At 47.1% G+C, this 13371-nt stretch overlaps 1 protein-coding gene across 8 annotated transcripts in view; it reads left to right on the forward strand.

Moving 5' to 3' along the window:
• Positions 1–13371, forward strand: part of SPAG17 (sperm associated antigen 17) — a 202896-nt gene that overhangs the window by 151787 nt on the left and 37738 nt on the right. For 7 of the 8 annotated variants that reach the window (XM_075904827.1, XM_075904833.1, XM_075904841.1 and 4 more), the window contains 5 exons: positions 6447–6606; positions 7372–7595; positions 8365–8509; positions 11450–11604; positions 11963–12148. In XM_075904827.1, coding sequence (XP_075760942.1) covers positions 6447–6606; positions 7372–7595; positions 8365–8509; positions 11450–11604; positions 11963–12148 — 870 coding nt within the window. The remainder of the gene's footprint in view (positions 1–6446; positions 6607–7371; positions 7596–8364; positions 8510–11449; positions 11605–11962; positions 12149–13371) is intronic. The other variant, XM_075904849.1, reaches the window with a different exon arrangement.

Below are 13371 nucleotides of genomic sequence, written 5' to 3' on the forward strand. Positions count from 1 at the left end.
TGGAACCATCTGTGGGACAGCCATTGAATTCAGTATCTACCAATACTACTGTGGCTCCACTGCTATCAGTGCCATTGGCCCTGCAAGCTTACATGGCAGCATCAGACTTACTGACATCAGCCTGTCTGTACTGGCATCACTGTTAACTCAGAATGTTGGAGCAGCACCGGTGCCACAGGCTGTTTCATGCCTTATGTCCTTTTCAGCTGCAGGACAAAGACTGCCCTCAGCTCCGGTACCAATGAAAAAGCAGGTACCGTCCATGTTGACTGAGCTGGTACTGACGCACACTTGCTATCAGCTCTCTCTACATCACGAAGTTTGGTATCAGCATCCTCAATATCAGTGGGTTTCTTGGGGTGGGGATCAATCAGCTCCCCAGTAGTATACCTACCCTCAGTACCAGTCCCTGCTGCAAAGCCATTTCAAGGTGTCAATCATGGCTCTGCCTATAGTGCTGACATTAACCTTACCCTGCAGGGCAATGGACAAGTCAGATTATCCCTTACCCCCATCAGGAGAAGTACTTCTGATACCCACAGATTAGTCAAACAGCGCATCACTCTCCAAATGGGAGTTCCTCAGCTCTTCTCTAATCCCATCTTGACTAAAAAGATCAAGACACGTATATGGGGTAAACATTGGTACAGAGAGCAGAGTCATTCTTGTAGTAAAGACAAATCATCTTGGCTTCCTGTGCCATACCTTATGTCTCAGGGGACCCTTAGGAACTTCTGGATGCTTTTCATTTCCACAGATTCAGATCTCCGGGGCCCTTAGCAAGAGGAGGCCCAAACCTCACAGCAGCTTATGACCAAGGCACAGAATGGCATCCATCCTCCTGAGCCACTTCCTTGAAGGAGCTTTTGCCAGAGGAGTAGCTCATGCCCCAGGAAATACCACTGGGTCCAGTGACCCCCCTCCTCATCCTCTCTGGATGATGCACTGGCCCTGAATTCAGCTTCTCCTGTTCCTGATGTTTTCAAATCCTACCAGGAATTGCTCTTTTATATTCAAGCTGAACTACTACAAGAAAATATGTACAAATTGATGGACATCCTCTAGGCAACAAACCCAGGAAGGATTGCCTTCCTGATTAACGATGCCCTTGTGCAGCCAGCCAAGACTTTATGACTGCCTGTAGTGGTCTCTCAGTGGCCTCCTTCTGAACCTCTGTGTTAGTGCATCAGTTAGGAAACAGTCAATGGCTCTGGCCTACTGGCAGTCAAAGCAATAAGTCTTTGGGCTGAGGTTGGGGCAATCACAGTCTGGGCTCCAACTCTCTGGGTGGGGCAGAGCATGAAGCAGGCTTTCATCAAAGCTTCCTAGTAAAGCCCAGACTTTCTGTAGTGGTCTCTTGGGCTCAGTCTTGCACTCTAACTCACTACGCACACACCACATCAATAGGCCTGACAGCCAAGCAAACAAGTTCTGTCCTAGGGGTCTGAGATACTGCCAGTACCCTAAACAGGAATATTTTGAGGGACCCTACACACATACAACATATATTAATAATTAATGCAGGGCCTTGAGCTGAATGAGGCCCCAGGAAATTGCTTAGTCTGCCTATACCTGGTACCAGCCCTGGTTCTACTCTCAGCCAGGGCCATAGCTGCTAAGGGAGGTTGTGGAAAGGAATGTTTATGTCTACACTGAAGGACAAGGAACCTAAAAGACTGGCCTCACTAGGGAGAAAGATTCATTCTACTGTATCTTTCCAAATGGGAATTGCCAGCCACGGAGCTCTAACCCCCTTTTTGTGAGCAAATGACATATACCTGCCCAAAGACAGATTCAATATGATAATTAACTGTGTGAATAAACTCCCAAGGGCAGCTGCACATCCCCATTAGACATTATCTAAGCCTGCTTGGTACACGGCACAGTTTGCCAGACTACACCTTCACTGCATGCCTGGTTATTGGTTGACAGATACAGGAGTCATGTTCTACTGGTGTGCAGAATATTTTGATTCAAAGTAGAAATGATTCTAGAACAAAATATGTTGCCAAGTGGAAGAGTTTTCTGATGTGGCTAATGGGAGCCTACCCTCCTGCCCCACCCCTTCTGCCCAAGGTCCAATTCCTAACCTGCCCCTTTTACCCACCCCCTGCCAGAGCCAGAAGAGACTCAAGCCCCCACCATAGTTGAAGGAGCCCCAACTGGCCTGCCTGATCTGCTCTGAACCCCAGCCCACCCATCTGAATTGCTTTGAGTCCTGGACCGTGAGGCTGAGCTGCTCCAAGCCTCAGGCCACCAGCAGTGCCTGAGCCAACCCAGACCTCAGCCTGCAGGCTCAGCTACCCAAGCTTTGTGGGAGAGGCAGAACTAAAGCAGGAAGAGGAAGAGCGGGATGCAGGAGCTCCAAATGTGGCTTAATCTCCCCTGGCCTATTATACCTACCACCCAGGTTTGGGGTGAACAATAATATTATCTATTGGCTTCAAGATCCCAGCTAGTCTCAACGACTTGCTATGTTTAAAAAACTCAGGACTCTCAGTTAACTTTGTTCTAGTGCACTTGATAGTCATATCAACATCCCATCTAGAGATGCTCAACTTTCTCCCATCACATGGGATTCCTGCATTTCTAACCTGCCTTACATAACTTACCACAGAGAATCTCCTCTCAGGAACTCAGTGTAATTCTAACAGGTTTAATAAAACCTCTGTCTGAGCCCATGGGAACTTGTTCCCTGATACTCTTATGGATTATAAAAGCATTTTTAGAAGAACTGAAGAAATACAGTATTCCATAGGGATAAGGTGACCTTTAGGTTCTATTCTAAATTCCTGCCTAAGGCAATCATCTATTGATCCATTTACCAGTTTTCTTCCTGAAACTACAGTCTTACCAATAGGAGGTTACAGCATTATCAATTTGTGTGCATAGGATCAAACCATAGTCTCCCCCAAAACTACATTCATTTTACAGGGCCAAGCTATCTTGACCCAGAGATTTTCCTAATGGTGTCTGACAGCATTAAGACTTGTTACCACCTAGATAACTCAGCTATTTGAGTGCAGATTCAGGCCACTCCATAAGGGCGCAGTCTGTGACTTCCCTGAGAAACATGCTCATCTCAGAAATATGCAAAGCTGATACTTGGGATTCATTCCATCCTTTCCCTGGTGGAGCATTCAGATCTGATGCTTTGTTTTAGTGAATTCTGAGCACCCATCTCCTTACATCATGATTCATGTCACTACTTGTGAGTCACCAACAATGGAGTAGATCAGTGAAGAGGAGGAAGAGGAAGAAAAAAACAGAAACAAGAGTTACTTAATGTATAGTAACTGTGAGTCTTTGAAATAGGTTGTCCGTGAATAGTTTGTGACCTGCCCTACCAACTCCGTATAACACTTGGCACAAATACAGTACAGCAGAAATTGCTAGCTAAAATATTCCAGTCTTGAGCTCATGGAACTTGTGTGCACTGTACGCATACCTCCTTCCATGACCTGCTTGGTGCTCATGCTTGCTGCTGCCCAGATTTCCCTCTTTGGTCTCCTCAGTAACCCCACTAATGGGCCGGTTTATTCACGAATGTTGAAAATTGAAAACACGACTCCCTGTGGTGCCACGACTCTAACCAGGTCCCTCTGGGCCCCAAACAATGTCTGTCACCACAAGACAAAGTTCATGCAGTCAGCTCGGGTATCCTGTGCCACTCCTGGGCCCCTACTCAGTCCCAATCTCTTATTCTCTTCGGGTACGTCTACACTACAACGTTAATTCGAACTAACTTAGTTCGAATTAGTTAATTCGAACTAAGCTAATTCGAACTAACGGATCCAGACTAAAAAACTAGTTCGAATTAGCGTTTTGCTAATTTGAACTAGCATGTCCACAGTAAGTGGACCCTGAACCAGGCTTAAGGATGGCCGGAAGCAGTGCTGGCAGGGCATCAGAGGAGGACTTAGAGCGTGGAGATGCTGTCTCAGGCTAGCCGAGGGCTGTGCTTAAAGTGTCCCGACCCCCACCCCGGACAGACAGTTCTCAGGGGTGTCCGGCTTGCAAAGCAGTCCTGGCTTGGATTGCCCGGAGTTCCCACACTGGGCACATCACACCACTCGGCCATCAGCCCGGCTGCACTTGCAGCAGGCTGCCATCTGGGGAGAGGGGGCAATTGGGGGGCTGCAGGAGAGCTTCCACCCCCAGAAGCCCGCAGAGCCAGCCCAGTCCTCCCCGTCGGGGGCGCGTACCCTATTCCTCCCTCACCTCCTTCCACTTACCCTTCCCTAGCCCCTCTTCTTGATGTACAAAATAAAGATAACGTGTCTTCCAAACTGGAATCTGTCTTTATTGAACAAAACTGGGGGAGACTGGGAAAAGGAGGTGGGAGAGGGGAAGAGAGAGGCTGGGAGAGGGGAGGGCAACTAAAATGATCAGGGGTTGGGAACAGGTCCCATATGAAGAGAGGCTAAAGAGACTGGGACATTTCAACTTAGAAAAGAGGAGACGGAGGGGGGACAGGATAGAGGTCTCGAAAAGCAGGAGTTGGGTGGAGAGGGTGCATACAGAAAAGTTCTTCATTAGTTCCCATAAAGAAGGACTAGAGGACACCAAAGGAAAGGAATGGGTAGCAGGCTTCAAACTAGTAAAAGAAAGTTGTTCTTCACAAAGCAAAGAGTCAACCTATGGAACTCCTTGCTGCAGGAGGCTGTGAAGGCTACAACTAGAACAGAGTTTAAAGGGAAGTGAGATCAAGTCATGGAGGTTGGGTCCATGGAGTGGTATTAGCCAGGGGGGAGGAGTGGTGTCCCTGCCCAAGGTTTGTGGAAGGCTGGAGAGGGATGGTACGAGACAAATGGCTTGGTCACTGTCTTCGGTCCATCCCCTCCAGGGTCCCTAGGGTTGGCCGCTGTCAGCAGACAGGCTACTGGGCTAGATGGACCTTTGGTCTGACCCAGGACGGCCATTGTAAGCTCAGGGCTCAGGGTCGGGGGTCGCAGTGGACCACCTTGATTTTCATGCACTCCTGCTCCTGGGTGGCCAGGCTGGCAGCTCTCCTGCCCTAGCCGGCCACTTTCCTGTGCCTAGTGCGGAGATCGTGGATGAGGTCCACGATGTCCGCACTAGCCCAGGCGGGTGCCCGCCTCTTTCGGTCCCGGGCAAGCTCCTGGGAGCCGCCAGCCTGGTCCCGGGAAGTGGCGGAGGGCTGGGTGGTAGAGGGTGGCTGGCTCGTGCCGTGCCAGGTGCAGGGTCTGGTGGCTGGGTGCTAGCAGGCTTGCACCTGGCACGGGCACCGTAGCCAGCCCGTGCCCCTTTAAGGGGGCCGGGAGGCGGGCAGAAGAGTTTCCCTGGTGTTGGCCAGAGTGGCCACCAGGGAAACCTGGGGAGGGCTAGCCTCCCACTAGTTCGAATTAAGGGGCTACACACCCCTTAATTCGAACTAGCTAGTTCGAACGAGGCTTAATCCTCGTAAAATGAGGATTACCTAGATCGAACTAAGCGCTCCGTTAGTTCGAATTAAATTTGAACTAACGGAGCGCTAGTGTAGCGCCTATGAAAGTTAGTTTGAACTAACTTTGTAGTGTAGACATACCCTTTATTCCTCTTCTCAGGATGCTGAGTTGCAGAGAATCCTTCCTCAAGTCTTTCCATGTTTTTCTCACACTACCACTCCTGGGGCTTTTCTACCTGAGATTTTCCCTGCTCTAAGGTTGCTACCTTTCTAATATTTCGTAACCAGACCCCAAAGGTCTTGCCCCCTGCTCTGCCTCTTCCTCCCGTGGCCGTGCTCCCATTGCTCACAAGGTCTTCAGCAGCATGACTGAAGCCACCTTGCCCACTGCCTAGGGGATGCACAGGGCTATGTGTTGCCACAAGCCATATGAGCAGCCTGGCACTGAAGGCAGAGATTGCTGTGCTGCCTTCCTCCTTCTGCTTAGGGTTGCCACCTTTTCAAGGCTTATCAAATGGCACTCTGACGCACATGCTGAAACCTGGACTGACTGAGTGAAAACCAGATGAGTGGCAACCCTACCCTGCTCTGTTTTAAGCTGTAACTTGCTACCTGAAATCCTTCATTTCTCCAAGGAGATGACGTAGGACCTTCTCTCTCTGGCCAGGCCTCTCCTCTGTCTTGACTGCCTTCCTGAAACCCCTCTTATCTATACTCCAGAGAGGCCTGATGCAGTTGCATGACCCACCTGGCACATGACAGTCTTTATTCTCTCCACATGGGGAAGCAAGTTAAATGGGACTGGGCCCATCTCCCTGTAAAGAAGACCAGCCAGCTTGTGACCTGTATCAAGAGCAGAAGATATGTGCACAATCTGTCAAGAAGAACCACATTTGTTGTATATAATTGTTTCTTCCGCTGAGGAATTATTTCCTCTTTTTCCCCATTCTCTATCACGTTCATTTGAATATTTTATCTGCTTTATAATCCTTTTGTTGTTTGAAATTATTCTATAAAGAACTGCTTTGTTTTCCCCCAGATTCTTTTTCCTGATGGCACAGTGATCAAGAGTCCTGATTCTGGCCCAGTTCTAACACCATCACCTGCAGCTAGTACACCATCATCCACTGTTGAGAGCACCCTACAGACCCAATCATTACTAAAACCAGAGCTTTCTCCTGAGATCAGCACTAAAAAAGGTAACGTTTTCAGTGTTGATCTCTAAGTGTTTCATCTGGAATTATGGCATGGTAGCAAGACCTCAACCAGCAGAAAAAGTTTTTCTGCCATCTGAAAGTTCTACCAGTGTTGAGAGTATCCTTTTTTATCTGCACATAGGTGTTGTAATAATTATCAAGTTTGTCATCTTCCTAAGCATTCACTTCTCTTTCTCTCCAGCCTTTTCTTTTTCTTCTAATGGGAAGAACATGAATGAATATTAGTTCACCAATAGCTGTGTGCCCAATATAAAGTATATTAAAGTAAAATCTCAGATCTTTTGTAATATCAAATCCCTGTGACCTTATTCACCTTTTACTCAATTTTTATCCTGTCCTTATTCAGTGATGCTCCAATTGAAGTCATTGGATGTTTGGCTAACTAAGGGCTGAGTAAGGACCTCAGAGTACAGTTCAAAAATTACCTATAATCATAACGTTAACTTGTACTTTACTGAGGTATTTCATGAATAGAAATTGTTGACTGAGCTCATCATAAGTAAAATCCTGTAGAAAATTTGCTTTGATTTCATCCTGCAGTGACAGGAAGAAAGCAAGTTAAACCACATTTTGGGATTTCTTGACCTCAGTTGAGCCTCCAGCCATTTCAGCAAGCTGTGGATTTTATTTTGAAAATGTCCAGTTTGGAAATTCCAGAATCATTGATAGTTTGCTGACATGTCTTTTGAAGCCCTATACTACATACTACACTGACTTAGACCAACAGATGTTTGTTTGTTCTTGCAGGAAAGGGTGGACAGAAGGGTAACACAGGAGCAGTAACCAAATCTGAGTTGTCTGAATCTGTGGTCCATGAACCCCTGCCTACTGGGCTACAATCTGGGGACAGTCAGACAGGCACCTGGATAACAACCACTCCATCAGGCATTCAAGTGGGCACTAAAGGAGCAGACAGAATGGATTTGAAACCACTGTTAACTTATCAGGCAACTGACCCAGTTAATGGAATGGTACTGCTATTCTCATATTATAGTTCTATCCTACTGAGCTTAAAGATTTGGTTGATAGTGTAAATATTACAAGTCATGAGATTTGTTTATTTGATATATTTTTTTTAGATCTCAAATATTATACTCTTAGTGTACGTCTAAACTACATGGCTCCGTCAACGGAGCCATGTAGATTTGTTTGTTTGGCAAAGTCAAATGAAGCCGCGATTTAAATAATCGCAGCTTCATTTAAATTTACATGGCTGCTGCGCTGAGCCGACAAACAGCTGATCAGCTGTTTGTCCGCTCAGCGCGCTAGTCTGGACGCTCCCCTGCCGACATCAAAGCCCTTTGTCGGCAGCCCTGGTAAACCTCATCCCACGAGGAATAACGGGGCTGCCGACAAAGGGCTTTGATGTCGGCAGGGGAGTGTCCAGACTAGTGCGCTGAGTGGACAAACAGCTGATCAGCTGTTTGTCGGCTCAGCGCAGCAGCCATGTAAATTTAAATGAAGCCGCGATCATTTAAATCGCGGCTTCATTTGACTTTGCCTATGTGTCTAATCTACATGCCTCTGACGACAGAGGCATGTAGTCTAGACACAGCCTTAAAGATACAAGGTATTAGATTCAGAAAAACTTCTGAACTTTGAAACCACTGATGTATATAAAATTGTGTTGGTTTAGCTTTGTCAAATGTGCAATATCTTACCTACTTAATGTATTATTGATAGGGCTGTTACAGTGGTATCTGAGAACCAGTGGAAACCAGTATTCTTTTACCCTTTCAGATTATGGTAATACGAGAAGACAAGGTGCTAATGGTTCAGAAAATGGATGATACCAAGATAGTGGATCATGCTGATGGTACTAGAATCACCACATTTTATCAAGATTATGAGGAACCTTTGGTATCTGAGAATAATGAAGAAATAGGTAAAATAAAAATATGTATCACCCTCAGAACAAATCTGATATCTCAGTTGTTCCAGGATGGACTTCTTTGTAGAATCTTCTTTCTTTAGTAGTTGTTATAACAGACTTCATTGTGACAAAAGAGTGGTAACAACAGGTCCTTTCCTCCATCCATCCATCTGACCCTCATCACCAAAGTAATAGCCTCCACCACCTTGTAATAGCCTCGTAGGATCATAGACCTGGAAGGAACCTTGAGAGGTCATCAAGTCTGGTCCCCTGCACTCATATCGCCTTCTTCCCAGCAGTCTGAGGATGTTTGGTTTTTAAATTACTGAATCTGTGTGAATGAGGGTTCTATCATAGGAAAGTGCAGCTGCAAAGAGGCATCTCTGAATGCTTTAAGGCTAATGGTCACTCATATTCCTTCAGGCACTGGGGCCCTTTGCTGTGAAAGTTCTGTCTCTCAGAGTCAGGTTCCAACTGCTGTTGGCTGACAGTGACATAGTTCTAGCAGAATGTAATGGGAGATTTTGGTTATGAAGGGAGAGATGTTTACTCAGACAGGACAATGCAGGACTTCGGAAATAAGGACAATGACCTTAGACTGCATTCTGTATTCAAAGAGAATCCATTCCAGTGAACAGTATATCAGGGTGATGTGTTCCCTGTGTTCTGTGTTGCTGAGCAGGTGGCCAGATGCATTCTGAACAAAACAGATAGTTTCCTAGCATGGGGTTTCCTATCCAAGGGTACGTCTACACTACAGCGCTAACTCGAACTAACTTAGTTCGAATTAGTTAGTTCGAATAAGCTTAGTTCGAATTAACGCGTCTAGAACTAAAAACTAGTTCGAATTAGCGTTTTGCTAATTCGAACTGACCCTGAACAGGGCTTAAAGATGGCCGGAAGCAGTGCCGGCAGGGCATCAGAGGAGGACTTAGAGCGTGCAGATGCTGTCTCAGGCGAGCCGAGGGCTGTGCTTAAAGGGTCCCGACCCCCACCCCGGACAGACAGTTCTCAGGGGTGCCCCGCTTGAAAACCAGTCCTGGCTTGCAGTGCCCGGAGTTCCCACACTGGGCACATCACACCACTCGGCCATCAGCCCGGCTGCACTTGCCGCAGGCTGCCATCTGGGGAGAGGGGGCAATCGGGGGGCTGCAGGAGAGCTTCCACCCCCAGAAGCCCACAGAGCCAGCCCAGTCCTCCCCATCGGGGGCTCGTGCCCCATTCCTCCCTCACCTCCTTCCACTTACCCTTTCCTAGCCCCTTTTCTTGATGTACAAAATAAAGGACAATTGTGTTCAAAAATGGAATCTGTCTTTATTGAACAAAACTGAGGGAGACTGGGAAAAGGAGGTGGGAGAGGGAAAGAGAGAGGCTGGGAGAGGGGAGGGCAACTAAAATGATCAGGGGTTGGGAACAGGTCCCATATGAAGAGAGGCTAAAGAGACTGGGACATTTCAACTTAGAAAAGAGGAGACGGAGGGGGGACAGGATAGAAGTCTCTAAAAGCAGGAGTTGGGTAGAGACGGTGCATACATAAAAGTTCTTCATTAGTTCCCATAAAGAAGGACTAGAGGACACCAAAGGAAAGGAATGGGTAGCAGGCTTCAAACTAGTAAAAGAAAGTTGTTCTTCACAAAGCAAAGAGTCAACCTGTGGAACTCCTTGCTGCAGGAGGCTGTGAAGGCTACAACTAGAACAGAGTTGAAAGGGAAGTGAGATCAAGTCATGGAGGTTGGGTCCATGGAGTGGTATTAGCCAGGGGGTAGGAGTGGTGTCCCTGCCCAAGGTTTGTGGAAGGCTGGAGAGGGATGGCACGAGACAAATGGCTTGGTCACTGTCTCCGGTCCATCCCCTCCAGGGTCCCTAGGGTTGGCCGCTGTCGGCAGACAGGCTACTGGGCTAGATGGACCTATGGTCTGACCCAGGACGGCCATTGTAAGCTCAGGGCTCAGGGTCGGGGGTCTCAGTGGACCACCTTGATTTTCATGCACTCCTGCTCCTGGGTGGCTAGGCTGGCAGCTCTCCTGCCCTAGACAGCCACCTTCCTATGCCTAGTGCGGAGATCGTGGACGAGGTCCACGATGTCCGCAGTAGCCCAGGCGTGTGCCCGCCTTTTGCGGTCCCGGGCAAGCTCCTGGGAGCCGCCAGCCTGGTCCCGGGAAGAGGGGGAGGGCTGGGGGCCATTGGGTGGCTGGCTCGATCCGTGCCAGGTGCAGGGTCTGCTGGCTGGGTGCTGGCAGGCTTGCACCTGGCATGGGCACCGTAGCCAGCCCGTGCCCCTTTAAGGGGTCCGGGGCCAGGAGGGGGGCATAGAGTTTCCCTGGTGTTGGCCAGAGTGGCCACCAGGGAAACCTGGGAAGCCTTAGCCTCCCACTAGTTCGAATTAAGGGTCTACACAGCCCTTAATTCGAACTAGCTAGTTCGAACTCGGCTTAATCCTCGTAAAATGAGGTTTACCTAGTTCAAACTAAGCGCTCCGCTAGTTCGAATTAAATTCAAACTAACGGAGCGCTAGTGTAGCGCCTATTAAAATTAGTTCGAACTAACGTCCGTTAGTTCGAACTAACTCTGTAGTGTAGACATACCCCAAGATATAAAGAATTTCAATGGTATAGCCTACATGATACAAATGCATTGATTACTATGGCCGGGCTTGCATTTGATAGGACTAAGAATAATCTTCTGGCAAGCTATATATGGCAGTATTTTTTGTTATTGTAGATGCTTGAATGTCCAAATACAATGCAGGGTCTAAGAGAATTCCAAGCCTGCAGATTGCTTTGAGACTATAAGTGCAGGTGCCTTCAATGAAAGGAATTTTTATGGAGAAGAGTTCATCAGGGTGCCTGTACAAGAGCTAAAAGACCAGCTATACGAGAAATAGGGAAAGACAAAGATTTTCCCACAGTTCATGTCTCCTCTGTGATGTGGCTAACTTGTGTTCATTTCTAGGTGCATCCCCACAAATCATCAGAAGAAAAGTCAAATGTATCAGAGTGGAGAATCCTGACTTTGCTACTGTTATAACAAACTGTGAAGATGGCACCTGTTGTACTATCTTTGGAGATGGGACATCTGTTATAGCAAAGCCACAAGGAACATATCAGGTGAGTTTTAGACTAGTGTAATATGTGGGTTTTTAAGTGTACTGAATACCTCATCTCTGCTTTTGTCTCCTCTTACCCTTGCTATCATTCCCATTTGCTTCAGAAGCCAATTCAAAATTCCTCTCCTATTAAAAATATTAATGTTTAAAATATTGCACAGACTATCATCAGCCTGCATCCTAAGCTTTGTCTTTCCTTGTTTCCCTCTCCACTCCCTCCAAACAGGATAATTCTATATTAAAGCTCTGTATTGGATTTTTCTTCCTGAATTCAATCAATCATTGTTCAATTTTATACTGCTTCTAAACTCAGGAGTCAACCATTGCCAACTGAGCCTCTTCTTCTCATGTTATGGCAGGTATTACCCTCCAGTACTGGCTGCCTTTTCATTGATGATGATTGTTCAGCAGTTTATTCCCAGGCGATTTTCAATAAAACTCAGTTTCTCTGCAACCAGGAGGAGAAACAATCAGGGAGATATGTTATGAAACACACCTCCAATGTCATCTGTGAGGTGCTGGATCCTGAGGGAAACCTTTTCAAGGTAAAACACCAAGTAGGAAGTGGAAGCTTGTGTTTTGTGTTGAGTAGTTTTACCCACTTAGGCTGTGTCCAGACTCAGGGGGGTTTTCGAAAAAAGTAGCCTTTTTTCGAAAAAACTTCACCTGCGTCTAGACTGCAGCCGCGTTCTTTCGAAAATAAATCGAAAGAATGCGGCTTTTCTTTCGACGGTGGTAAACCTAATTCCACGAGGAAGAACACCTTCTTTCGAAAGTGCTCTTTCGAAAGAAGGCGTTCTTGAAAGCAAACAGGCTTTTTAGAAAGAGAGCATCCAGACTCACTGGGTGCTTTCTTTCGAAAAAGCGGCTTGCTTTTTCGAAATTCTGCGTGCAGTCTAGACGCTCTCTTTCGAAAGAGGCTTGCAGTCTAGACATAGCCTTAGAAAATGGAGCCTTGTAGAATTTTAAAATTAATAATATGGGCAGCTTAGTCAACCAAATGTCATAGCAGCAATGGACTTCAGTATGGAAGTGACTTTGGTTGCTCCCTCACCTTTAGAGTTAAGCAACAAGTGTCATCCAAAATGAGACCCTTGGACTGCAGCTATATCACAACCGTAAAGCCACATTGATTAATGTGACTTGTTGCACTATTCTAGGCAAAGAAAGTAGCTACAAGCATTGGGAATGGAAGAGGGAAAAGGATACTGCGCATTTTCTTACAAAACCCCACCAAAATATTTAAACCTAAACTATTTAGTAAAGCAAAACTAGATGTAAAAGGCATGATTCAGTCCTTAGAGTCCTACTGCTTTGTGTCCTTTTTGATCTTGAAAGCTAGATTGGGGAGCTAGGTTAGCGCTTAGATTTGAGTCAGTGAAGCAGCATCTAGTGGGTAGGAAGTCACATTCCTTACTAAGCAGGAGTTAATATTTTCTGGCTCAGTATTGTGCTCCCAGAGTGGTGGTGTTAACACATGTGACTTCTTTCTTGCAATACCTTCCCTGTAGTTTGCAATTCACTTCCATTTCTCTGAGTTCCTGTGCTAGCTTAACTCAGAATTGTGAAGGGGAACACTCCCTGCCAGTGATGCCTAGCACTCAGGCAGGGATGTGGTACCTTGTCATCCTCCCGGGTGATCCACTTCCTGACTACAGTTCTGGAAAGCCGCGGAGGGGCTCGCGCAGCAGGCGCGCCTGGGCTGCCCCCCCTGCCGGCTTCCCCCGTGGCTTTGTAAAGCCGCGGGGGGGGGGGGGGGGCGGGGAGG

This window comes from Pelodiscus sinensis, chromosome 1 (genome assembly GCF_049634645.1).
Source record: "Pelodiscus sinensis isolate JC-2024 chromosome 1, ASM4963464v1, whole genome shotgun sequence".
In the NCBI taxonomy this organism is placed as follows: Eukaryota; Metazoa; Chordata; order Testudines; family Trionychidae; genus Pelodiscus; species Pelodiscus sinensis.